Source organism: Aphelocoma coerulescens, chromosome 5, assembly GCF_041296385.1.
Source record: "Aphelocoma coerulescens isolate FSJ_1873_10779 chromosome 5, UR_Acoe_1.0, whole genome shotgun sequence".
Lineage (NCBI taxonomy): Eukaryota > Metazoa > Chordata > Aves > Passeriformes > Corvidae > Aphelocoma > Aphelocoma coerulescens.
In genome coordinates this window covers 57,017,064-57,043,512 of record NC_091019.1, presented here as the reverse complement: position 1 = coordinate 57,043,512, position 26,449 = coordinate 57,017,064, and the positions used below count along the sequence as shown (strand labels likewise).

Below are 26,449 nucleotides of genomic sequence, written 5' to 3'. Positions count from 1 at the left end.
AAGATTCTCCAGCACTGTTTCCCACTCAACAAGCAGAGAGAGAGCAGTCAGGACAAGGCCAGGTAGGAAGAAAAAGGCTCCTCTTCTGTTCTACATGTAGCTACTTTTAGAAAGCTGAGGAGGAATTAGATCTAATTATAAAACATCCCCAGTGAGAACAATACTTCAATCTTCTTTGCACAAGGAAGGAGCAAGGCAACACATCTCTCTGAGGCGGGAAAGGTATACTTTGAATGCTGAGCAAGTTTTAACTTCATTTGTAAGGTTCTAATCCAGATTTGAAATTTTAAAAAAGAAAAGAAAAACAAACAAAAACCAACCAAGGGACCTGCAAACATCTCTACAGAGCTGGATTAAAACAAAATAGGAGCAAAAGAACAACCCCCAAAAGAAAATCACCTCCCCATGACCACCCAAATTCCCATAGCTTATCCCCTGCAGAAAATGCTGTCATAAGTTGTCCCACTTACCAGATTTCTTTCCTTATTAGCATCTGGACACTTACTCTTCTAAAAATGTCAATGCTACCAGATATTGAGAGCCAGTGGTCCTGTAACTTGGCATTAGTGCCCCCCATAGTACTCCTTCTATCTTTCCTTATTGCATTGCAGCAGAAAAAGCAGAGGGTGAATTTCCTTCCAAACATCACATGGCCAAGACCTCATAAGCCCTCAGCTTCTTCTGTGCACTCAGCTTTATATCCTACTCTTATCCAAGCAAGCCTTTAGGAATACTTGATATAGGCAGTCTCTGCTGTAATGTCCTGACCATAAAAATTTGTATTTTTAACTATAATATATTGTTAAATAGGGGCTTAAAAGTCTTCTTCACTGGCAACCAGAAGCCTCAGAAACAACTGAATTCGGAGTACACACAGCAACATTTAGATTTGTAGACCTTACTTCCATCAGCAAATGGCCATCAACTCTAGTTACAGTATTACCCAAACTAGAAAATTCTAATTTTTACTCTTAAACCCCACAAGATGCCTTTATCTTTTCAAGATGAATACCATTTTTGTGTAAGCATTCCAAGCCAATAGAACAGCTGAAAAACAAAGGCAGTGACTGAACAATAAGCTACACAGGCAAATGGAGCCACATCTACTGAACTTTGAAAATCTAGGAACTTCAATATCCCAGATACATTGCATGCAACAATAATAAGATTTCTACTTACTTCCTCATTAAATAATTTGCTAGTTTCTTTTTTAATAGGGTCTATAAGTTGGACCTGGCCTGCAGAGAAGCCCACTAGAAGAGACACACTTTCTGCTGTGGCTGTTAAGTGATTGAAGTCATGGCATGTAGGCTGTGTTCCTTTGTATATCCTTTTGTCTATTGGTTTACTCAAGTCCGCAGCCTGCAAAGAGAGCAAACAGAATTCAGACAGTTTATCACAATATGTGCACATAACCACATCTATTTGAAAATAATGTTTATACTACACAACAATTTATGCCATCACAAAACCCTACTTTTAAAAAGCAGCTCTGCATTTATGAAAGACATCCAAGATCTTATCAAAATGTTTCTCTCTTTGTATTACGCAATATTTGTGTTTTCCACATTTGCTACAAACTACACCTGCCCTTGCCTTTGCACCTACAGCATGTGACAAACCAATGACAACCACTCAGTAGCACGAAGGTTCCTGTGAGCCCTCAAGATACCACAAGGCTTCTCCTGCCACAAGAACCGTCACAGAGACAAGGTATCTCCTACTTTTCTAGTAGCACTTTCTCAGTATTGAGTACAACCAATTTTGCATTAAAAATACCATATTATCAATCACACAATTCTTGAACTGTAAGTCTATCTTTTAACAACAGGCAAACAAATGATATTGTTCTCCATAATCACAAAAAATGATCAACCAGCTCCTAGGAGAGCATTTTCTAGGAATAGTGACTCAAGATGCTGATACTTTGATTATAAAATACATTTTACACCACTGAGCTACAAAGTAATTTGCTTCTGAAAACAGAATTCAAATATAACTCAGACAAAATAAGTGCTAACAAAACTGAGGAATTTCAATATAAACAAATTAAGATCTAGCACTAAGTGTCAGAAGAATCAAAAGGAACAGAAAAGCAATTTAAAATGCCCTCTCAGTTGTGTCACCCATGTTTATCCCCATATCACTTCTGAACAGACAACTAAATCTTTCATCATCCAGAGATTAAACTCCACACATTTAATATGCAAGATCATACATCAGGTTCAACCTTGTTTTTTAACCTCCCTATTTACTAGGTTCAGAGTCTGTAATTAGAAAGCTGCAGATACTCAACAGTATTACAGGCCTCAGATGTAGCTGTGATTTGGGGCTCGAATTCTAATTTGATATATACTTTTTCAGTATATTTAGTCAGAGGAAATCAGACCAGCAATAAAAGAGAAAGTAAACAAGCTTCACATAAAATAGAATTGCTCCAGAGTATTAAACCTTAGAGGACAAGGTCTGAAGAGCAGCAGATCTTTGGTATTCATGGAGTTACTCCAAGAGAAACTAGACCTGTCAGTAGGGAAAAATCCTAGCTAGCTACACAGGTGAGCCATTTCCAAGGCAAATTTAACTACAGGATATGCATAATAAGCATATATACACAACAATATTAAAGTTGCACTTATGTTTTGCAGCATGTATTATAAACCAGTTTAATCAGGTGTATGGCCTCCTGATTAAAAACTCCAAAATGAAATGATGTATTACAATTTCTTAAGTCAGCAGACTAAAAAGTTACTCCCCAGAGTCCAGAGATCCATTATAAGCTAGAAAAGAGTATTACCAATACCTCTTCAAGGAGAAATTAAATAGAATACTATTCTACTGGGAGATGGCAGGATAATGGGCATGCCCGCCACAAAGCATTCCCAGTCTGATGCAAATCTGGGATTCGAAGCTGAAAGATCAAATCCTAAAGGCCTTGCTGTTAGGTCTTAGACTGTGTAACATTCCATTGTCCTGTATCACTACAAAACAAGCGATGTCAAGAGAGAACTCTCAGAATTGGGGTAGCATTTCTATCTGGAAGAGCAAGCTACACGAACACATAGACACATCCTCCATACTGCACGTAAATAGGGAATTAGAGCAAACCTGTAAGACTCAAGGTTCTGTCCTCTGGACAAAAGTTGCAGCAGGACTCAATGCCTAAGAATGAAGATCCCTTCTAAAGTAAACTTGGCCTGAATCATACTGAATGATGAGAGAACCACAGACTCTCCCAGCCAGCAGAGGACACAGGCATTACCACCTTCTTCTGGATCTTCACTGTCCCTTTAAGCAGCAGAGTCAATAGGTGGCTATGTTCAAACTATTACCTTGCTCTTCTGTCTGGGTGAGGTTTTACATCACTAACTTTTGTTTTTGTTGCCCAACAACTTTGGTGTGAATGAAGTTCCCTGTCTCATGAAATTGTGTGGTAACAGACCCAGCAAGACATGAAATTCTGATAAATTACATCTAAGCACAGACTCCACTGTGCTTATTCTAGCTGTTCTCTGGGAACCTCATGGCAGTGAAAAGCTGTCAGAACTTAATGAAGTATAAATAACTAATTCAACCCAGAATTAACCAGGCTTCTACTGATAGGGATGCCATGCCTTTTATTTACATGCAGCTACTGCTTTCAGTTATAGCACAGTTGTCTCATGGAGATAAGTCAAATCTACAAGCACTGAAGTACTGCTTTGGTCTAGATCTCTCTTAACTGAAAGAGAGTAGAATCAATGGGCACAGGAACTAGGAGACATTTTCTTTATTTCTGCATGGTTGAAGGTTGCTATCAGATTTTGCTATGAACAAGAAAAGTGCTTACTCATAAAATTCAATCTTGCCTGGCGTTGCATTAGCTCACCACTAAGCCCATTTGCTATTTTGTGCAAGATGTGATTCTCAAGAGAAAAGCTTTTACATGATATCTGAGTCCATAAAAAACTGTCAAATCCTAGGATTTGATGCTCTTTACTGAACAAGGTGATATGAACTGCCCCCCTCTTAGAATGGTGATGTGCTTTAAAAAAAGCCAGAAAGATCTTGGGACTAAGTGTTGCCAGACATGGAGGCTAAAAGCACAGAGCAGGCACCCTCACCATGGCAGCTGGCAGCAAGCTATATGCACACTTCCTGTCCCAATGCCTTTAAAATTTTCTTCTGAAAAACACTCAGCACTATTCCAGCCTGTCCACTTTGAGAAACTTACTCAATTGTGGATGATTCATGATGAGAGCAACACTTTCAGTAATCACGACTGAAAGCAGAATGGGGCAGCTGATGCAAGGGAAGGAATCAAGACCATCATCCCTTACCTGTGCAAGTCTTGAAGTATATCCCAGCTAATCAAGGCTCTGGTACTGGCACCTTGGCCAACTGATACCTGTGCTAAAAGTCTGTTCCTTCCAACAAACAGCGGGTACTGCAAATACCCCCCGGGCAAATGGACAAGGAATAACAGTTTTTAGGTAACAACAGGAAGCTCGCACACCTCTAGAGTGCCAGTGACACAGCTGAACAAAATTGGTGTTCCTTGGGCATCAACAGCTTCCAAGTCCTGTCTCTGGACAGATTAAAACTCTGCCTTAAGAGAACCTCACACTTGCTCACAGAAGAAAACTTGAACATTTAGGTTTTTGTGATGAATTCATACTCTAGAAATAAAACATAAACCATGTAACTGTTTGGGGGACTTCCTAGTCTCATTTAGTTAATTCTCACAGCACACTATTTTAGCAAAATTACTCCCACTCTGCTGAGGAGGGAGGGAGGGGAAAAAAAAAATCTAACAGTCTAACAGTAGTCTATTCACCCTGGATTCATGACTTCCAGTAGAAGGGCAGTCAAATGGAACATAATAATCACAGCTTTAACTGCACAAACATTAAGAAGAAAAAGGCAGAAAAAACCGAACCAAAAATAGGTAACTTAGTCTGAAGCAAATATCTAAGTATTCAGATTCTGATGTCTGATTAGGATGGACATCAATAATCTTGGTTCTGTAGCTGCATGTAATTCTAAGGTCAAAGCCAAAGATTAATATCTATCCAAAATTTATTTTATTGATCCTAGACTTCAAGCTTTCATAATAAGATTGCCTGAACAGTGAATCACATTATTTTAAGTCAGCATTTAATCACACTCCTTGACAGCTGTTATTTCTTACTATATCTTTTCCTAACTTATATTTGCAGCTTTCTGCAATTTTACTTGAATGGAATGTGTCATATATGTTACAATTCTTTCCAAGCAGAAAACATTGCCAAGATATTAAATTAATTACTTTATTAGTTTATTTCAGGTAATTTCAACTGTATTCATCAAAAGGTTTCCTTTAGGTACTTAATAGTATTTAATACTACATTTGCCAGGAGACTGGCTTTTCAATGGGTCATAGCTGTAAGTGAGATTGAGAATAGTGAAGGCAAACATTTAATAGAAATTTTACTGCCAAAAAATCCTCTTAAGAAAATCTCTCTTGTCCAGAGAATTAATTGATCTTGAACAGCAGATTACAGATTGGCTATGTATGTACAGCTCTAGTGCACAATGAAAGAGAAGACACAGAACCAAGATGATGTACTTTTGAAAACAATTTCCTCAGTATTTCTGGAGCTTGGAATTCACAACTGATTGCCTGTAACCTGCTATCTCTTCCACACCTTGCTGTCCAGGGATTTAATGGTCCCTGGTCTAAAAACAGAACAATTTGAGAAAGCTGTGCTTGCTATAATGCTGTACAAGTAACAGAAGAAATGAACTCTTAGAATTATTATTAAGTGAATTTCTTTGAACTTCACAGATGCGCTTTAAAATTTAGCTGAAAAAAGAGGCAAGGCAACCCTTGCTGCAGCCCTTTGCTTTACAGATTCTCCTGTGAACAGGACACAGCCCTCCCTGACTTGCTCACTGCATTAGCAAGGACAGGGAAAACTAAACCTGTTTATTCTTCCTCCATGTCTCTCCTTCCTGCAGAGCTAGATGAAGGACAGAGAACGCTGAGGAACACAAGAAAGTGGAGTAATTCTGTAGAATTTTCTGGCCAACTCTGTTCCTTGTTTCTGTACACAAATTTCTGCCAGAAATACCAGTGTCAATACTTCACACTGGAAATTTCTCTAATTACTTTATTACCAAAGGAGTAGATTTCCAGATTTTTTGGTTTTATATCCCAAATACAGGTCACTTAATATTAGCAACAGAATAATTTGTAGTTACATCACTGTTGTTTCAAGCTGGTCTGATCTCACAGCTGACCCTGCTTTGGCCAGGTTAGACTGGAGACTCTAAGAGGTCCCTTCCAACCTGAATAGCCCTGGAATCCTAAGCTTAGGATCAACCAAAGCAGCAGCAACAGGGCCACTCCCAGCTTACTTAACAGGTCTGGTTTGCATCTTAAAGGAACTTCAGGAAGCAAAAAAAATCTCCAGGAACAAGTTGGTTGTCCTTCCCTATAAAAACCACTGATGTAGGGCAAGAGTTCTGCTTAGTTCGTATAAAATACACAACAGGCAACACTTCCTGCAAGTATAAAGCCCTAACAAAACACTCTTCAGTGCAGCTGACAGTGCCACAGCCTGTCAGTAGCAAACTGGCTTCTACAAATATAACTGCACGTAAGCTGACAGACTGCTGACTTGGCTTTCTCAGCAAAAAGTTTAAAGTCTGGCAAGAACTCACATCAGTTCCAGCATCCCTTCCTATTCACAAACCTTTCAGGTAGTGTACACAAGTGAACACAAGTTCACTTCAGAAGCCCCCCAGAAAAAGCAGTTTAAAAGCTTCTCGTCTTTCACTTAGAAACCAAAAAGAAAATAAAAATTTAGAATTCTCTTCAGGATTCAATAAAAAGCCAGTAGACAATCACCATTTGTAAAGTTGCCCTATTTATAGTGACAATAGGTTTCTTAAATGTAAGGATAGTTTCTTAAATAAATAAGAGCTGCTTTTTCCATACCTGAGTGATGTGCTTAGTTTCAAGGGTTGCATAATAGGTGTTGTGTGTGTACACAGAGTAGTTTTAAATGTCTCCTGAGCCTTGCAAAGCCATTAATGCTAAGGAAATTTTAGGTCTTTATACTGCATTCAATGCACCTGCTTTATATTAAAGTCACATTTCTAAACATCAATAAAAATATTATTTTTAGTTCTGCATTTAAAATTTAGCTGATCTTTCAACTCCATGAATTGAAGCATCAATAGCTTGCCACTCGCAGTACTGTTCCTCATAAATGGGTTCCTGTATCTTTGCAGAAGGTTTTTTATAAGTTACAAAGCACTTGATTAAATGCTGAACAGGAACACTTAAAGCATGTGACAGTTTCTAGGATACTCTGTAAGAACAGCTCTGCTAGTAAAACACGGACACCAAGTAATTTTATTTAACCTAATTTTTTTCAAGTCTGTCACAAAATTCATCCATAACAAAGTCTTAAAGATCAATTTTGTACAAAGCTGCTTGCAAATTTGGGAAGCTACTTGATATTCTTCTCCCTTCTAGATTTAATTCCCACTTGGGGCCATACGAGACACACGTGACTTTTGAAAGGAAAAAAACATTACTTAACAAGATTTAAGCATTTATTCATACAGCCGACAACTATGACCACTTACATTTAGAGAAAAGCTCTAATCCAGATAACTGGACATAAATCCATATTTAGGCAGAGATCAGTGCAGTTTTCTGAAGGATCCAATAAAATAATCATATTCTGTTTCCAGAAGAATTACTCTAAGCACTCAAACAGAGCAAAGAGCATGCACTGGTTTGAAATAAATCTATGTCCTATTAACTGAACCGATGGTTATATAATTGGCAAGATCAAGAAAGTAGATGTGAACACCATAAAGAACACACATAAAGGACTGTTTGATTTACAGCATACCATAACAATGTTAACTCCATTTTAGTAAGGCTATAAACCAAAACATTTTGTGGTTACAGTATAGATCAGCACATTCTTTTGGAAGTCGTCTAAGGTGAAAGCACCAGTCTACCAATAATTCTAAAAAAAGTACACATTTTTATTTTTAAAAAGTGTTCAAAACCCCAGAACAGCGCACTCAAAAAAAAAAAAATTTGTTTGCAAGTCCCCATTCACTTCACAGGTGTATACAGCATCAATTTACTCTTTGTTTACAAGACTGAGCAAAGGGAACTAAAACAGTACAGGAATATTAACACATTTGAACTACTGCAGGCCAGGAAGGCTAAGGGATGTTGAAACAAGGTTTTGAACCCCTCCACACAAAAATCCCTCTGTCTTCTGAGCACAGACGCTGCTGTTGCTTCCACCTGTCACAACCCAACAGAGGTCTGAAGTCCCTGAAGCTGTTCCTTTAGAAACTTCATGCATCTTCAATTCAAGGTGTTACTCACTTGGTAAAATTTTCACCCATGCTGACACTGCTTCTTTTGAGTGGAAGACCAAAACACACAACTTGGGACAGTGCTGTTCAAAGAGCCAGGTCAGACCCAAATTGTTCTAATGAACTGATCATGACACAGCTCTCCTGAGCCTGTCCTGGTCAGTCCTGACAAGGTCTGAGAGTTTAGCATCTCCAAAAGAAACCCAACATCTTACTCACTGCACAAAGTCGACTGGAAGCACTTTAAGCAACTCCAGCAATCTTCAGCTGCACTATAATGAAACCACTAAGGTTCGGGCAAGTGATGTAACACTGTAACTTTTCAAAAGGTGTTTCTTTCCCATATTTAACAAAGTCAATTATTTATTACACCTGCAGAAGAAAACCTGCTCCCTTTGCTCACTAAAAGCACTTAAATTACACACTTTGCACAACACTGCTTTACTATGAGACAAAAAAAAGTATGAGCTTTAACTTGCTCTTGAGCCTCTAAACAATCCCTCAGAAACCTATACTGAAGAAGAGCTAACAAAAGAGGTATCCACAGGTCCTTTTGCAAAGTTCCCCTCATTGTGGGTGCCAGTTAATGACATGATCAACTCAGATAAAAATTGAGACTATGACTCCAGTGTTATGTGTTTGGTCACACTAAATCTGTAAACAGACTGGTTAAACTCAAACAACTCTGAATAAAGTCACTGTATCACACATTCCCAACAGACATGAACTGAATTAGATGTTCTATTTTGGTTTAAGCAATTAGTTGCCTTCTTTTTAATAGGAAAACGGGAGAAGAAGCTGTGATATCAGCATTATTGTCTCTCCCCAGTGCCTGGTGTTTTTTTCCTCAACTGTAACTCAGCCTGCTGGATAAAAACCTCTCCAGCAGAATCCTAATTCAGAATCACGTATGTTGTGCATGTGATGCAGACACCTTCCTCCTCTTCTCCCCCTACTCAGCTCTTTTTAAGAACATATGTAAGAAAGAGATCTCACTGTGCAGTTTTAAGTTCAAAATAACGATCTCTCAGGGCTATTTAAAAACCATGGGTGACAGGTCATATTTTATACTGGTCTCCCCCTCACTGGCTTAACAATTAAAACACAGATTTAACAAGTCATAGCAAATACATACTTCATAATCAGGGACTCCAAACTGGACTTTTTCTCCACGACTTTTTATTCCATTATCATTTCTTCAATAGTGGCAGATACATGTTCCAGAAGTAAACTCATGAAGTCAGCTGCATTAATGGAATATTGTCCATCCTAGATTTCTTTCATGAAGCTATTTAAATTGCAAATATGGAAGTTTAATAACCCTTACGGGATTTTTTTTTGCATTAACTATTGTACGGAATTGCAAATATTGGCAGATTTTAACTCCCACTTCCTGTTCATTATTCACTTATACAATCGAAGCAAGGTACCCTGGTAAGTTAACGTGGAAAAAAGTGTCAGTTCCAAATTTTGTTCCCCTCTGATTTTTGCTGAACACAGTCTTGTACCCAGGAAGAGACAATGATGTCTAACATTCCTTATATACATAGCACTTACACTGATTACTAGAATAAGCAGTCCTATCCTCAGTATTTACACAAAAGTTTTCAGATGTCACTATTTTCACCACTTCTCTAAGTAGCTCTGTAATAATACATTTTTATAGACCTGTATGAAGAGATGGACCTACTGATTTATACAATGCAATATGATTTATTCAATTCTTGTTTCTAACATTCTTCTCCATTCCATTTCTTAAATAGATATTTATTAGAACCCAAGTACTGATCAATTAAGTCAATCACCAACATCAATCCCCTCTTTTTGTGTAGTGGCTCCAAACTGACTCAAGTATCTTCTTCCACTGCATGCTACCAAGAGGTTAGTGGGAACACATACATTCAAGTAGCCTAACTGCATCTCCCAAGTTTCCTACAGTTGCCTCTTGCCAGTTAGTCAGTGACATCAGTCCACTTCCCACTTCTGCTGCTTTTCCCCTTTTACATCTTTTCCTGAAGTTAACTATAAATTACCATATGTTAAACTTAGTGGGATGAAACAGTTTTATTTACTGTGGCTAATCAGTGGCACAATTCTTCTCTTCCTGTGGCCTCCAAATTCTTATTTTCCTTTGAGTTAAGCCCTAGTATAATCTTCCAGATGTTTTCACGTTCTACTTTTGTTTTAATTATAAAGTGCTCAGTAAGTCCTTCTAAAAGAGGTCAGCAAAAAGCAGACTAACCTGTAATTCAATATAACAGTTACTGTTAACAACAAGAACTCCTGAACACCATTTAATAAACTGTTCCATCACCTCCAACATTTCGTGTTCCAGTACCACTACTTCCCAGTTATAATGACATCAAGCCTCCCTTCCCAAGAGACCGTGTATAATAAAGACAGAGGCAAATTCATCATAGTTTCTCAATAATAACCTAAACTGCTTTCCCTGAGCCTCCAACTGTCTACCATAATCTCCAATCCAGGTTATGCAATGCATAAAGTGATAAGGTAGAGTCACATGTTAGGGTAGGTGCTCATGATTGCAATGCCCAACTCAAGCTCTAACCTCGATCTTCAGGAAGTCTTTAAAAGTAACATGTCCCTCAAGCCACAGATTGGCCTTTCTGTGCAACAGCTTCCCCTTTGGGGGATAAGACTTTGGAGAAGATACATGGAAATAGACATACTAATTTACACTCAGAAAGAGAAAAATAACTGCATGATTTGCATGTGACCACACCTATGGAAAACTGTACAGCAAGTCACATGCAACAGGATCAGATTTTGCCACAACACCCCGACAGGACTGCAGTCCCAAATATTGTGTTCACAGGCAGCTAATTACACAGGGAACCTATCAAAACTGAAAATCACCCCATTAAAATAGTCACATATAGATCTTGGTTACAGGTAGCAAGCCTTAAGACAAACAACTGTGGGAACGTGAATTAAATATGGCAAGATCTTCAACATACACAAGTAATTAAAGGATATATATGCAACCAGGAACATAGACAAACCACTAAATATATAGAGATCATATATATACACATCATACATATATGATCTAACATACATACAGTCACTAACACAGACAAATTTTAGAGAGACGAGTGTATCTGAGTCATCTGTGAAACAAGGCAGTGTACACTGAAAATATGTCAACCTTGATTACAGTACTTAAGCCATTCAATTCCTCTGTCTCCAAGAGGCTACTCTATTCACTCAATGCTCTTACAGTTAGAGGGCAAGCCAACAAAGAATCTCACTCTTCCCTGCTTGTGAATATTGCCTCCTTTGTGCAAAACTCTGGACTGGCAATTAAGATTTGCTTGATAAAATAGGATTTTAAAACTGTATTCTTTGGGAAGCAGACTCTAATAAAATATAAACAAGTATCTTTGCTCTCCAAAGTGATTATTTCCGTTTATAAGTTTTCTTTTGTGTATCTTAGTTTCCAAACTTTGGCATGAATTTCCTACTGTGTCTGCCATGGTAACCAAGCAGCCTGAGCCTCTACTTGAAATTCCATTTAACTGTTTAGCACCGCATATTGATCAGATACATTAACATCCTAAAGTACTCCAAAGAGTGAAGCAGCCATTCTCATACTGGAGAACCACTGTATACTACAAACCTTAAAGGATTTTTGCTGTTGTTTAAAATGGCAGGGTAATAGGGAAACTTCTCTGCCAAAGATGTAAATAAAAAGCTACCAAATAAAGAGAATGCGCTCAGATGTGAGGAAAAGAGCATATTCAATTTATAAGGAGCAACACTAGTGTCAGATAGAGACTGCTGTTCTATCTTCTCCCCTGTGAATGAAGAGTTTGAATGCACATCAGAAAGGAAAATTTGCTCCAAGAGTACATTTGAATGAGAAAGACTGTTTCCTACATTAAAGTTTGTTCCCTTGGTGGAAAACTGTTCTGTTCCAGTGCAAGAGGGGCCAGGTAACTGGCTAACTTGAAGTTCTAGGATTAACACTAGCAGGGCAAAGCCAAAGCACAACTGCTTGCTCCTTTTAGTTTCCATTTTGAAGAAAGATCTTTCTTCAAACATTTCTCTCAAACAGAATCACGAGAAAACATGTTTTAAGCACACATAATCTTTTCCAATTCCTGTAAAACCTATCAAATACCTCAGCATAGTAAAATTTTATATAAAAGTAAAAAACAGATTAGGAAAACCGGGAAAAAAGCCAGGCTTACTGGTCATCATTTTCAGTCTCACTACACCATAGGAATTTAAAAAAAGAAAAAAAAAAAGGTAAGGGCTGCCTGGTCACCTCTTTTTGTAATCAATTAATACACACAGCATTACCATTACCTGATGTTACAGTTAAGAAAATATCATCCTTTACTCTTCTCATGGTTAAAGACAGGATGAAATAGTTCTGACCTTCAATGCCTGCTATACAAATGGAGACTTAGAATATAGAAAACCACCTCCAAGAATACACAAAATACAAAATCCCCTCCTAAAGCTTCCCCTCAAAACTACTGAGATACTCTAGCATCCATTTAGTTTCCACTAAACATCTCCTGCTCTTTCCATGACATCTGCCAAGTGAGTTGTACATCCATTTTTTCACTAAACATTACTGCCTCCAGCTCCTCAGTCTCTTACAGTCATTTCCTCTCCTGATGTGAAAGCCAGTAAGGTGGCCTCACTGGGTACCACACAGAGCTGGATTTGTATCACTAAAAATAAATTTTCTTCACTCTGTTCATCTGGCTCAGCCCTAAGAGGCTTCTGGAGGAAACACTCTGTCTCTTGGTAAAACTTACTCTGTACTTCCCTTAGGGTCTGCAGCCTATCACGCCGCAGTATTTTCATTCTGCAGTTCAACTATTACAAACTGCTTACAGCAGGGCTGGTCAAAAAGCAGGATCCTTCTAAATTAATAGTGAATTTTGTGCATGATTGGGATTTGTGGGAGATCTGGTAATGTCTCATACATCCAGGGAAGGTTTTGTATTATTTATTCTCTCCCTTCTTTCCTCTCTTCTTCCTTTTAATGTGACTAAAAGGATATTTACTGACTGCTGGGCTCAGAAAATTAAAATCACACACTCCTTTCTCCTGTTTTGTATTAGACACCATGCTGCTTTAGTAGGAGTTAAAAATCACCTTCAACACAAGCAACCAGAATTTCATACAATACTAAAGCCATCTTCTCAATGCCTAGTACAATGGCACTAAAGACATTGTTTATTTCAATTGGTAAACCTCATTTGATACATCTTTGAATTGCATTTATCTCCTCCAGCCTTCAACAGCTGTATCACAAGCTGGCTCAGCTTGTAATCAACACTACACTATGGTTATCATCTTTTCAAAGTTTTATTGCTGAAGCAAAAATTCCCTGTGTATTTTTTCAATGAATTTTCATTTCATCTATGGTTGTGATATCAGCTTGGTTCTCCTTATAAAGTAACTCTGATTATGAACAGTGATGCCTCCCAAAGTTATTATAAGCACCATGTACATGGTCTTGCTTCTCTGTATCAGTGTCATCAATTAAATTATTTCCAAAAGCACTCCTAGAAGACCTCAGCTTGAAGGTCTCTTCCCAATTGTTGTCTCAGATATAAAGAACTAAGCTTTTAATTCTCTCAACATTTTCTAAAAGAATTTCCAAGTTCTAAAATTCCCTCTTTTTAAATATCTATTACATGGATCTAAATTTCTACGTCAGGCAAGGACATGAACTTAGTAAGTTACAACTCTCCCTTACTATCAAAGTGTTACACTAGAAAGGCTGAGCACCTGAACTTCATAAAAAGCCATCTATATATACACGTTATATATTAATGTTTTCCCACCATGGGCAGACAATGTTTTACTTTCAGCAAAATAACAAAAAAACCCCTACCCTAACATAGAAGTCTACAATGTCTGAATTTCAAGAGCTAAAACTGAAAGGGGATTGTTGTTGTTGTTGTTGTTGTTGTGGTGGGGTATGTGCTGAATAGCACTCCTGCATGTTTTTCTCTGAATACAATCCAGGATAAGCCTTACGAAAATACCTGCCTGTTGCTGAGCCAAAGGCAGTCAGAAGGTTTTTAGCAGAATTTTCACTGTTAGGAATAGAGTGAATTAAAAAGCAACTGATTCCAGAATAGCACAGAGCATTCCAAATATTCACAGGCACTAAATAAAGTTCATGCTGGAATACTACTTATGGACTGTCACAAGCTGTGGTAAAGAACATGTCACCTTCTGTAAAGACTGGAAGGCACTGAAGCACACATTTTAGTCTCTTCACTTTTGAGGAGCTGAGAAAATGAAGTGTACAGTAACAATCATCTCTTTCCTTAACTACACTTAATAATTAATTTCTGCAAGTCTCACTTAATATTTATGCTTAGTTAACTAAATTCACTTCTCAATAGTTACAATTTAGTACCTTATAACAGATTCATTGCTCTAAAGTCAAAAAAGTAATAGTTACTTTTCTGATCTCTTTCTTGCTCCTTATTTTCCAGTGTATCCCTTTATTTCCTCCTACTCCTACAGTCTAGTCACACTGTTGCCTACACTTATAATCAGTCCTTTCTCACCTGTTTTTAACGCTGAGTGAGGCATGATTCAGATGAGCTTAAGAGAGATAAGAATACATGTACTAGATATAAGAAACAAATTAAAATAAGGAAAATAGGTATGTAAATACCAAATGGATTCCAAGTAAAACCACACATTCTGGCACAATTCAACAGCTGTTCTCATTCAGTTCACATACTCAGCTGCAATACTTATTAAACACTTAGTAAGTTACTTTCACTAAGAAATTGTTTAAATTGGCCCAGCTCTGCAAGCAAAACTGGTTAAAAAAATCATACCTGTTAAAGGCAACACTTATTTAAGTTATTATTAAGAGCTGGCAGACTACTTTTAGATGGCACCCAAAACATGGAACAAACTGGAAACATTGCATGACTTAATGGTATTGTCATCTCTGAGTTATCACCTCCTTCCCATGCACACACAAGTTACCTGACCTGTTGGACCAGTGTTCTAGTCAGTCACACCTTCAAAGCCTTTACTTTCACTTTACCTTTGAATCCTGTTTTTTCTTTTCTAAAACGTTGGTATGGTTTTGTGACAATATTGGGAAAATGTACTTGTGCAATACATGCACACCTATCAACTGCAAACAAACATTGAGGCTGACTGACAAAAACAAAAAGGGCTTTTGTTTTTTCTTTCAAGTGATCAGACATCTGAGGTATCTTTAAAATACTTAACACAAAACTAAGTGTCCTGTTAAAAAAACAAGAGTGCTGTAGCTTCACCACTGAAGTTGTTTAAATTCCATTTCCTCTAACTTTAAAAAGATCAAAATATAATAACACTTAAAAGTGGGATTTATGAGTGTTCTGTGGCAAAACACCCCAAATGCCTGCAGTCCCTTGACAAAACCCTAATGTTTTCTGATTTTAAGAGTGAAGCCTAAAGTATAATATTCCTCTCTTTAAAGGTATTCAGAAGTATTGAAACCAAAAAACAAATACAGAGACTTTAAACGCAAAAAAAAACAAATAAAAAAAAGTCTGGCTGATTCAGGGAATCAACATTACAACTTATCTAAATTGATTTCCTTGAAATTTGCAAGCTATTATATGATCACTATTATTATTAAATTAGAGCAGGTTCAGTTTCACGTAGACTTGTCAACACGAAGAATTGAAATAGAAATTCATACTGCATAACAATATATTCAATATAACTCCATTCATTATACTAATAACATACAGGTAAATAGTTGCAGGTTGAGTTCCCACCAGTCTACCACACTGCTATCTATCTCAGAAAGTTTCCCCCATTCCCTTTTCAGCTCATAAAAGTTATTTCTTTAGGAAAGAAAAAAAAATTAAAAGGCAAGAGCAGCAAAAGCTGAGGATTATCCGTTGCTATAACAAAACAATGTTTTAGTCCAACAGTGTAAACTCTGTGCCTGCAAGAAAAAAATATCTGCTAAGGAAACCAGTCTGAATAATTGTACCCTGCATTGTCCTGTTGCTATAGAAACTTACTTCACTGTAGCAGTTAATTGCTAATCAATTTATAATTCTTCATTACAAAGCTCAATAGAAGTCAAATGCAACACTGTCATGTCTGTCCAGCAAGTCCAAATTATGTCTCTTCTGGCTACTGCTGGATTTTGCAAGCCCTACAGGAATCTGGGACATTTTTGATACAGTGCTTTTATCAAGCCCATAATTCCATCATGTTGCAGCATGTTAAGAAAATATTACTAGAAGAAAGCCCTAATTACTTCAGTACTAAAAATAAGATAGAGCTGGCTCTTATCCTAAGAGCACCAGAACAGTCCCACAGAAGTTATGTGAATAAAATACTGAGCAAATGTATAACCTGTGTTCCAAAACCAGGATGAGGCCCATTGGTTTATGCTTTTTGTGGTCATACACAGTAACAGACAGATGAAATAACATATTTGCTCTAACTATTGTCCTGCAGTTGTTAATTTGCAATGCATCTTCCTTCTGGGGCTGAAGACCTTTCATTACAAGCTTGCCCAACAAGATGAAAAGTGCTGCAAAACAAGCACAGCTACTAGAAAACAAGTATCAACAACAAAACCCCAAAAACAAATACAATGAACTCTGATTTCCCACAATCCCATGTGTACAAGTTCTGGGATATAACCCAGTCTGCAAAGCTGAATCCTCCTTCAGAATTTTTAGAACAAAAGGCAGTATGTTCCAAATGCAGGCACTAGCTTTCTCAATAAAAATATTTATTTTAAAGTAAGCAAAGTATTAAGATATTTTAAGTAATAATAAGTGTTAGCAGTTTCACTGGTGTAGATATCATGTGGAAAAATCCCACAACCTTTTGCCTGCTATTAATGATTGTCTTTAAAAATTACCTTCAAAGGGCCAAAAGTATTCCACGTACCAAATGGTCACACAACACTGTCTCCTTCCTCAGGCTGATTTTTGTCTCAAGCGGAGGAGGGAGTGATCAGACTGTCTATTGTCACCAACAGACCTCACAGACACAGTGCTGCCCACTGAGGGGCCACTGCCCACGTCAGGCGTTTTGCTGAAGGTCCTCCCAGGAGACTGCGTGAGGACACACAACATAGCCCAGCTATTAAATCATCCCACCCACTGATACGGGCATACTAATACCAGGCATGCTAGGGAGCTCTGCTGTCAAAAATAATTGTATCTTTAACCACCTGATGTCAGCACATTGTCCAAAACAAAACTCTCCTTTATATCAATTTGCACTGCAAGTGCCGCAACTGCAAGACGCCTACTAACCAGAGGAGATAGAAATGAAGAAAGGGTTCCCAGATGAGTGAAGAGAAAGCACAGCAAAAACCTTTTCTAGCCTTCAAAGACTGGGCTTCTCCAGGCCCTGATCTTACCAGCATCCCCCTCTGGCTCTCTCTTATGTACACGCAATGCCTCTATCAGTTTAGGACTAACAAAACACAACATACAGATCAACCAGATCAATGCCAGTCCAACACGTTTTCGCAGAACGCGTGTGGTGGGTTGACCCTGGCTGGATGCCAACACCCACCAAAGATGCCCTATCACTCCCCTCCCCAACCAAACGGAGGAGAAAACAATACAGTGAAAGGTTCATGAGTTGAGATAAGGACCAAGAGAGATCACTCACCTATTACTGTCACAGGCAAAACAGACTCAACTTGGGGAAATTAAGCAAATTTATTACTAACAAAATCAGAGCAAGATAATGAAAAGTAAAAACAAACCTTAAAACTACCTTCTCCCCACTCCTCCCTTCTTCCTAGCTCTACCTCCTCCCCAGTGGCACAGGGAGACAGGGAATGGGGGTTATGGTCAGTTCATCACATGTTGTTCCTGGCACTGCTCAGGGAGATGAATCCTTCCCCTGCTCTAGCGTGGAGTCCCTCCCACAGGACGGAGTTCTCCATGAACCTTTCCAATCTGACTCCTTCAGGCACAGCCTACTCCAGCATGAGTCCCAAGTCCTACCAGGAACATGCTCTACATGGGCTCCTCCCTCCATGGGTTCACAGGTCTCTGCCAGGAACCTGCTCCAGCCTGGGCCTCCCACAGGTTCACAGCCTCCTCTCAGGTATCCACCTGCTCTGATGTACATCTGCTCCACGGGCTGCAAGTGGATCCCTGTATCCCTGTGGCCCTCCATGGGCTGCAGGGGCATAGCCTGTATAGCCATGGTTTTCACGACGTGCTGCAGGGGAATCTCAGCTCTGGCACCTGGAGCACCTCCTGCCCCTCCTTCTGCACTGACCTTGGTGTCTGCAGAGCTATCCCTCTCACATATTCTCACCTTGCTCTTCTCTGCCTGCAAATACACCTACACAATAACTTTTCTCTCCTTAAATATATTATCACAGAGGTGTTACTTCCATTCCTGATTGGCTCAGCCTTGGCCAGCAGCAGGTCCATCCCGGGCTTCTCACAGCAGCTTCTAACAGAAGCCCCCAAAACCTGGCCACACAAAGCCAATACAAGGTGTTACCTACTGTTCACAGGGAACAGAGATCTTAAAGAGCAGCACCTAGAGCAGCTGAGCAAGCTGCCACTGGACTGCTGCAGCAGTTCATTGGTAACATGTACTTTGTCACTAAAAATGAGAAGTATGGATCACCTTGAGCATCACTAGAGGTAGCTTAACCTGGGCATTTGAGTTCTTTAGAACAGTTGTTTGCCCCATCTTTCTGATTTAGAAGTGCCCACACTTAACCATCCCAGTTCCATCTAGTGAATTTACAGAGGCAGCATTTTGGCTAAAACACAGAACTACACTCAGTCACTTCATTGGTACAGAAGTTATTCTGCCAATGCTGTTAGGTCAGAAACGTCACCTGCAACAGCATCTTAAAACTCTGAAGGTGTTAGCAAACAGTTCATGACACACAGACAGAAGTTATTCTGTACAAGGGACCACAGTTCCACTGCTGAAGGCAGGAGAGGCCATCCCGTGTGTTAAACTGATGAGAATGTAACTGGACAGTTCTACCTTTAGAAGGGAGGGAGCATAAGTTCACACTGAAATAACAGCAAGACATTTCTTGAAGTCACATGTTGAGATATACAGCTAATGCTATTAAATAGCAATAATTCTCTAGTCAACACAAGCATCTTCCTTTTACAAGCTGCACCCTGTATTTCTGCAAGTCTCCTTTGAGAAAAAATCTCCTGGATCAATATACCACACTGAACAGGCACACTTTAAAAAAATTCTTCTTTAGTTATTTATGGACAGTAAAGTAATAATTCGAACTGACACAAAATGACAATGCAAAATGGGCTGCAAAACACATAAGAAATACTGCATTTGGCAGTATATGATATCAAATTTCAAAAGTGGTATTTGCCTAACCATGCAACTATTCCTGTCCCCATAAATTATTTTTTAAAGACAGACCCTCTTGACACCTTAAGTGCAAACAGGTAGCTATTGAAGGTCTCTGGCCCACTCTCTTCTTAAAAAGGCTAAAGAAAAGCAATCTCTACAAATACTTTCATTTAAAAATAAAGTCTGAAAAAGAAATCCAACTGTTTGCTGTTCTGTAAGAAAGGCAAAAATCTGAAGAAAAATGCATACTAAGCCTTCATCTACAGCTTCACATCTACAGTATTAAGTTGATGTTATGAGGTGGTATTTGCCATTCAAACCACTAAAATATGCAAATCCGAACAACTAGACTATAATTTAAATCTTAGTAACATGACTTAAAAAACAAATCATTGCAAAATTATTTTTCTATAATACTGACAGTTACCAACAGAAAACCAGAAAAATCAAGACAACAACAACAAAAAAATCCTTTACAACTTGTGCCAAAATTTCATTTCAATGATAGCTTCAAACATGTATCACGGTCATGCTCCAATACCCACCTCAAATATCAAGAAAACCTGAAAAAAACCTTTGTAGAAGTCTTAGAAGAACCATACAAAAAATCCTTAGAAATAAACTGCCACAGTTAAAACAGGATGAGACTACAACTTTTAGGATTCTGTATTTGTTATGTTTTTAAGTTAGGAAAAGAAGACATTTATGTTACTCAGATTGACAGTTATCCCTTTGACTGTAGCCCTGGGCAGGCTAAAGTGTCCTTAAGGCCTTGTTTAAATAATTTCTTTCACCAGACTTGTGGGTTTTTAACACATAGTTCAATGCATATTGGTATCCATTCTCTCTCCTGTTGTCATTGCTCCCCCTTTCTTTAGCTGAAAGAGAGCATTAAAACCATAAACTTGAGTCCTCTCCAACTTTCACATGATATCATTTCCCTGAAAAAATATATCGAAAACTCCTGCTAAATAACATTTTTTTTAATTACTAGGAAACTGGGGATAATGGAGTTTGTTTATAACACGCAATGTTTTCTCCCTACACCAGCATATTCCTAAGTTAAATTTCTTGCTTAGACTAGTATTTTGTCTGACATAGCACTTCACAATCTCTAGCTGTACAAAAATTATATGCTATTAAATGAACAACTTCATACAGTCACCTTCCAATCCCACATGGAGTTAAAAAGTAATAATAAAAAATTATAAATATTATTTTTTTACCATTACAACCACATGTAAACATTATGATTAACTCAGGAAATTAAAGAATGAATATAGCTGGTAAACCAAAACTGAAATCAATTTGCAGGAAGTATCTATTAGAGATCTATCATTCCATTATGAACAGCTGGACTGAATAACGCACGAGAAATCCCAATGCAAATTACAACACTGCCACTGGAAAGGTTTCAAATGCAGCAGCTGGTGGTCCTGCCCACAAGGAGCAGGGGGCTGCAAACGCTGCACCAACAGCTGCTCAACAGGAGCCCAACAGGCAACAGCAGCTGCTTTGTTTTCAGGGGCAAGAAATGGGTGGGATGTAGATGCTAAAAAATGGGCTGCTTGGGCCAGAAAGTGGGGTGATGTAAGGAAGGAAAAATACTCTATTTCCCAGAAAGACACAACCAAATATTATTACTTAAAGTACAGCACATTTAATGTTGCGGTTTCTTTTCCTTAAGCCTTCTAAGAGGACAGATAATGGAAATATTAGGCGCTATTTTTGCACTAAATGACACCACTTTCAAATAGTCATTTGTCCAAGTGTGTCAACTCATAGTCATGACAACTGGATAGCAAGTGGCCTTTGGGTACATGTCCTTCACAGGAAAGTACTTCAGATGGTTCCTTTTAGCCAGAAAACTACAATAATACTTCAAACTAGGGAATTAAATTTGAATCTAGAATGTCAAACAAGACAATTATGGCTGGCAATCCTCTCAGAGGCAGGTCTAGGCAGCCTTTAATTGGAGTGTGAGGCACCTTCAATGTACATTTTAACTATTAACAGTTAACTATTTTAACTGTTTTGCAGACTCCCAGATGCCAACGTATAATGCAAACTCCTTGTAATTTAAGCACATAGCACAACACTTTTATAAATATTCTGACAAAGCTGGCCCATAAAACTCACCACAGGCACAGAAGTGTTTGTTACAAATGACCCCTCTTTGCATCTGTGAAGCATTATGACTAAAATTTTGTCAATCTGCAAAGAATAAGTGCCACGATTATTGGCTTTACGCTAACTTAAATTTCCCCAACTGAATTCATGTAAGTGCAATATTACCATAAATGCACTTCAATACAAAACAAAACCTCCAAAATTATAACTGCTGTGGCAAAAAAAACCCCAACCAAAGACACACACAGAAGTTCCCTGCCTATAAAATACTGCATCCCAACGTAGGGGTTTGGCCAGCATAGCCCAGCATTCACTGTCAAACATGCCAGCCAAACAAGCAGTCACAGACAAATGAACTGTTACCTCAGAGAGCAATCCTTCAGTGAACACAGAGCAAGAGCTCACTGAAGTCAAACAGTTGTGATATGGGCTTGAAGCACAGACTAGAACAAGAAAAAGCACTACAGACTAATACCACTTCCTACATAAAAATCATCTTGCAAGCTCTGTCAACCATAGACATTTCATCTTCCTCCAGAGCAAGAAACATTTAACAGTGTAACTGTCATTTTAAAGCAGCTTTTTAGTCTTTTTATCTTACTCCTAGTTGCTCTATATAAGCCTAATAACAAAATTAAACACTGAAAGCTACCTATACATCTGTAATCTACATTAACTCTTCACTGTTTCCTTCAGCAGTGTTGTTGAAAAAAAAGCATTACTAAAAATTCTACCCTTCAGAAAAGTCTACAGAGTATTTTGTAACATGTCTGTCAGTCCCTAGTACAGCCCAGCTAGAATTAAGAAAGTATCTACCTACATTACAAAGCTCAAAGTGGTAAATATATCCACCCATTAAACACCTGAAACAAATGTCCAAGAGGCTCTCAAATACCTTCACAGATCAAGAGGTAAAGTATTAGTGATCTAGCCACAATACCTCCATGAGACTGGCTAGTCCAGTCCCAATATAACAACTATTATCCCCCACAAAGAGAAGAAAAAAAATTCAGCAAGAAATTAAGGGATTTCTTGAAAAAAAGAAATCTACAACACCCTTTTAAGAAGGGACAGAATAGAGTCACATCCAACACACCTGAAAAATGTGAAATGTCAGCAGCAAATCCAACACATGGCTGGATTTCTATTCTATGAGAGATTTTCATTAATGGATGAGAGTACACATCAAATTTGTGAATAACATCAAGACTGGAAGGATTTTTTGCATTATGCAGCACAGAATTGGAAATAAAACCACTCTCTAATAATCTTAATAGAACAAAATTCAATGAAAATGCTACATGACATTTATAAACATCAACAAAAATCAAGGCATGGATAAAAATGGAGAAAAGCAGCAATATGATAAGAAACAACCCAAGTGAGTCATCACTATAAGCAGGATTGAAAAATGTCAACATTATTCAATATGTTAGCAAGAATATTAGAAGACAGACACAGCAAGCAACAATTCTGCCTTGCTCTGTATTGCAGCCGCAGTGCAAGCACTGGGTCTAGTTTAAGTACCACAAATACAAGACAACAGAAGCTAACAGAGGAGAGCAATGAAACATTTGGAACTCACAATCCAAGAAGAATGGTTTAAAGAGCTGGATTTATTTACCTTAGGAAAACTGAGAGGACAAATTAGTAAGTTTTTAAATATGCAAAAGCCAAAGGCAATAGTCAACTGTCCTCTATGTCCACAGTAAATTAACTCTGTTCAGCCTGGTTTGCTTTCACATTTGGTTTTCCCTGAACAAGAAGTTTAGTTAGATATTGAAGGAAGAAAGAGAAGTAACACCAAAAAAAGTTATTGAAGGAAACTGTGGCATTCTCATTACTGCAAGTTTAAGAACTGATGACTAAGATGTAGGTATACTTCCCTCTGCTTCAGAACTACTGTATCTTCCAAGGTCCTTACAAACCTCAGTATTTATATAGCTCATATATGCTATTTAAATGTACATCGTTTTCAGGGGCCTGACACAGCTTAGTGATTGCTAAGTATACAGTAATATTAATTCACATTCCCACCACATCCTGAGAAAACATGATGGTTTTCTCCACACATCCCAGCTTCCAACACAGAACTGCCTCGCGCTGCTCTTGTCAGCAATATATTAAGCACAGTGACAAATATCACCCATTATCATTCTGTCATTGCAACAAGTTCCCAGGTGAACAGACTATAGAATGAAAGTCACCACCAAGGATAACACTGAACTGCACAACAAATCAAGCCAGACATAAAAAAAGGTAATTTTGAGAACTGCAAAGGAAGGAATCCTGTACTTCAGCCTTTTTACTGATAAGCAGGGACTTCCAATATGCCAACTCTCAATAAAAGAAGTTGAGATACAAGATTATTTTCATCCTAGTACAAATATAATTTCCAAGACACTTGCTTAAGTCTAAGCTTAAAAAGACAGTCAACAAATTCTGCCCTCCATGCCTCCATCAACCTGTGCTTCTCACCTATGTATGTTTCTAATCCAACACTACTGCAACATCCTATAATATTTCGTAGTTATTAACAGACTGCTGCTTTAGTTAGCTGCAAGAAAAAAGTCAAACTAAAGACAAAGCCTCTTCTTGCAACAAGGTGATTTCAAAAAATGAAATTACCAATGTTAAGAAAGTCTGCCACACGTTACCAAAGAGTAGATAGCCAGAATTTAACTACAATGCAAAAGGTTTTATGTCATGTAATAAGCTAAACTATACATTCAGATTAACTTGTTGATATATTACATAAAAATTAGGACTGTGCACCATGCAACACTACTGCTAATATGTACTTGTGTTGCAATGACAGCTGCAGCTTAATTTCCCCACAAACTTTTACAACATGTAGAGAATAACACATCATCACACACACAACTTCTATAAGGAAAACGCACAAGCTTCCTTGCAGGAAGTAGGAAAAGGACTTGATAGTTAATGTCAGCAGCAATCTGGAAAACCTTGTCTTGTTAGTCATTGCTAAGGCAAGGAAGATGATATAGCACTCTCCTTTTCCAGTCTAATGAATCAACTAATAAATCATTTTGCAAAGCTAGCCACAAACCATATTTAAGTACTTCAAGACTGTCTCATAAAAAAAGTCAAGTAACAGCCCTCGCTCCTGATTAGGGGCTGCAGGAAAAAGCAACTTACCCAGAGCATCAGAGCACCATAATTTGAACAATTTTTGAATTATGACGTTATAATTTTTTGTCTTTTCACTCCATGAAGAGGGAAATGCCTAAAATATCAGGAAAAGCTTCCTTTAACACCTGTAACTCTCTCAATCAAAATTAAGTCAACAATCCCTTAGGAACAGATAATTCCAAAACTGACTTAAGGATGAAGCAGAGGCTTTATTCAGGAGAGACCTCATAAGGCAGTGGATCCAAGCAGGCAGTCCAGGCCAGTGAAGGGGATAGTGCCCCTCCAACCCTTTCCTTGCTGTCACTGTACCTGCTAATAATCAACCCCAAGATGACACCGTTCAACTCACCAAATCAAGAGAAAATCTACCCAGAAAAACTGCAAGTACTTTGCTGCTGGTTTAGCAAGCTGAACTAGATCAACCAGAGGCTGAGCACTGCCAAAAACAAGGAGATAGGAGCACACCGCCAAGAGGATCCTATACTGCCAGTCCATCATTTACAGCTGTCACTAGATCAGTTGAGTTCATGGAAATTTACCCTTTCTGGTTAATAAGAGATCATTGCACACATCTCATCTTAAAGCCAAAGTAAAGGAGGACTGAAGGGGAAAGCCCACTGACACTCAGTGCAGTTAAGAACAATTACATGCTTATCTAAGTAGAGCAACCACATCTCATTCCATCACAGTTTAATTTCTTACTAAACTATAGGACCATGTCCATTTCAGGACAATAGTAAAATTTAGTAGTAACATGGAAACACTAAACAGTAAAATCTCAGCTTCCTTCTTAAAGAGTTGAAGAACGAAGTCAGGAGAAAATACCTTTTTGCTTTGAAAAGTCTCTAGAGACAGCTTGAAATGCTGTCCAAAACTCTTGTCTCTCTACCAAACCTTCATGATTTGAGTATGAATAGACAAACTCCACATCATTGTCCTGGATACCAGATCTAACTTCTCCACCAAGTGTCTTGGAAGAAGGATCAAGGTTACCTGGAAACATTTTTCTTTATATAAATTAAATCCCCTAAACACAACACACACATCAGCAGTTCACTTAAAAAGGTGACTTAGAAACCAGACATAGCATTCACAACGCATTTAGGATTTAAGGGAAACTAAAAGAAGAAAGATTAGCACTACTGATGTCAAGAAATATCCTCCCAAGTGGTATCTTTGACTCAATATTACACTGTTTATTCTGAAGTGTCATTCATGGCTTAAGTGTTACTCTTCCTTGATGTGTACTGATCTGCAATGGGTTATCTCAGTACCTAACAGACACAGTCACTTAAAATACAGTCCTGGTGGTTCTTTCACTCATTTTAAAAAAAATATAGCATTTTTCCATCCAGAAAAGAAGTGTTTAAAAATTCTTAAAAAAAAAAAGAAAAAAAAAAAAAGAAAAAAAAAGATAAAATCACACATAGTTAGCTGATAT

The 26,449-nt window shown here is 38.1% G+C and overlaps 1 protein-coding gene across 7 annotated transcripts in view; it reads right to left on the bottom strand.

Moving 5' to 3' along the window:
* The window catches only part of WDR20 (WD repeat domain 20), a 47,208-nt gene that overhangs the window by 18,075 nt on the left and 2,684 nt on the right, over nt 1-26,449 (bottom strand). For all 7 annotated transcript variants that reach the window (XM_069018287.1, XM_069018289.1, XM_069018290.1 and 4 more), the window contains exon 2: nt 1,180-1,362. In XM_069018287.1, the coding sequence (XP_068874388.1) occupies nt 1,180-1,362 (183 nt within the window). The remainder of the gene's footprint in view (nt 1-1,179; nt 1,363-26,449) is intronic.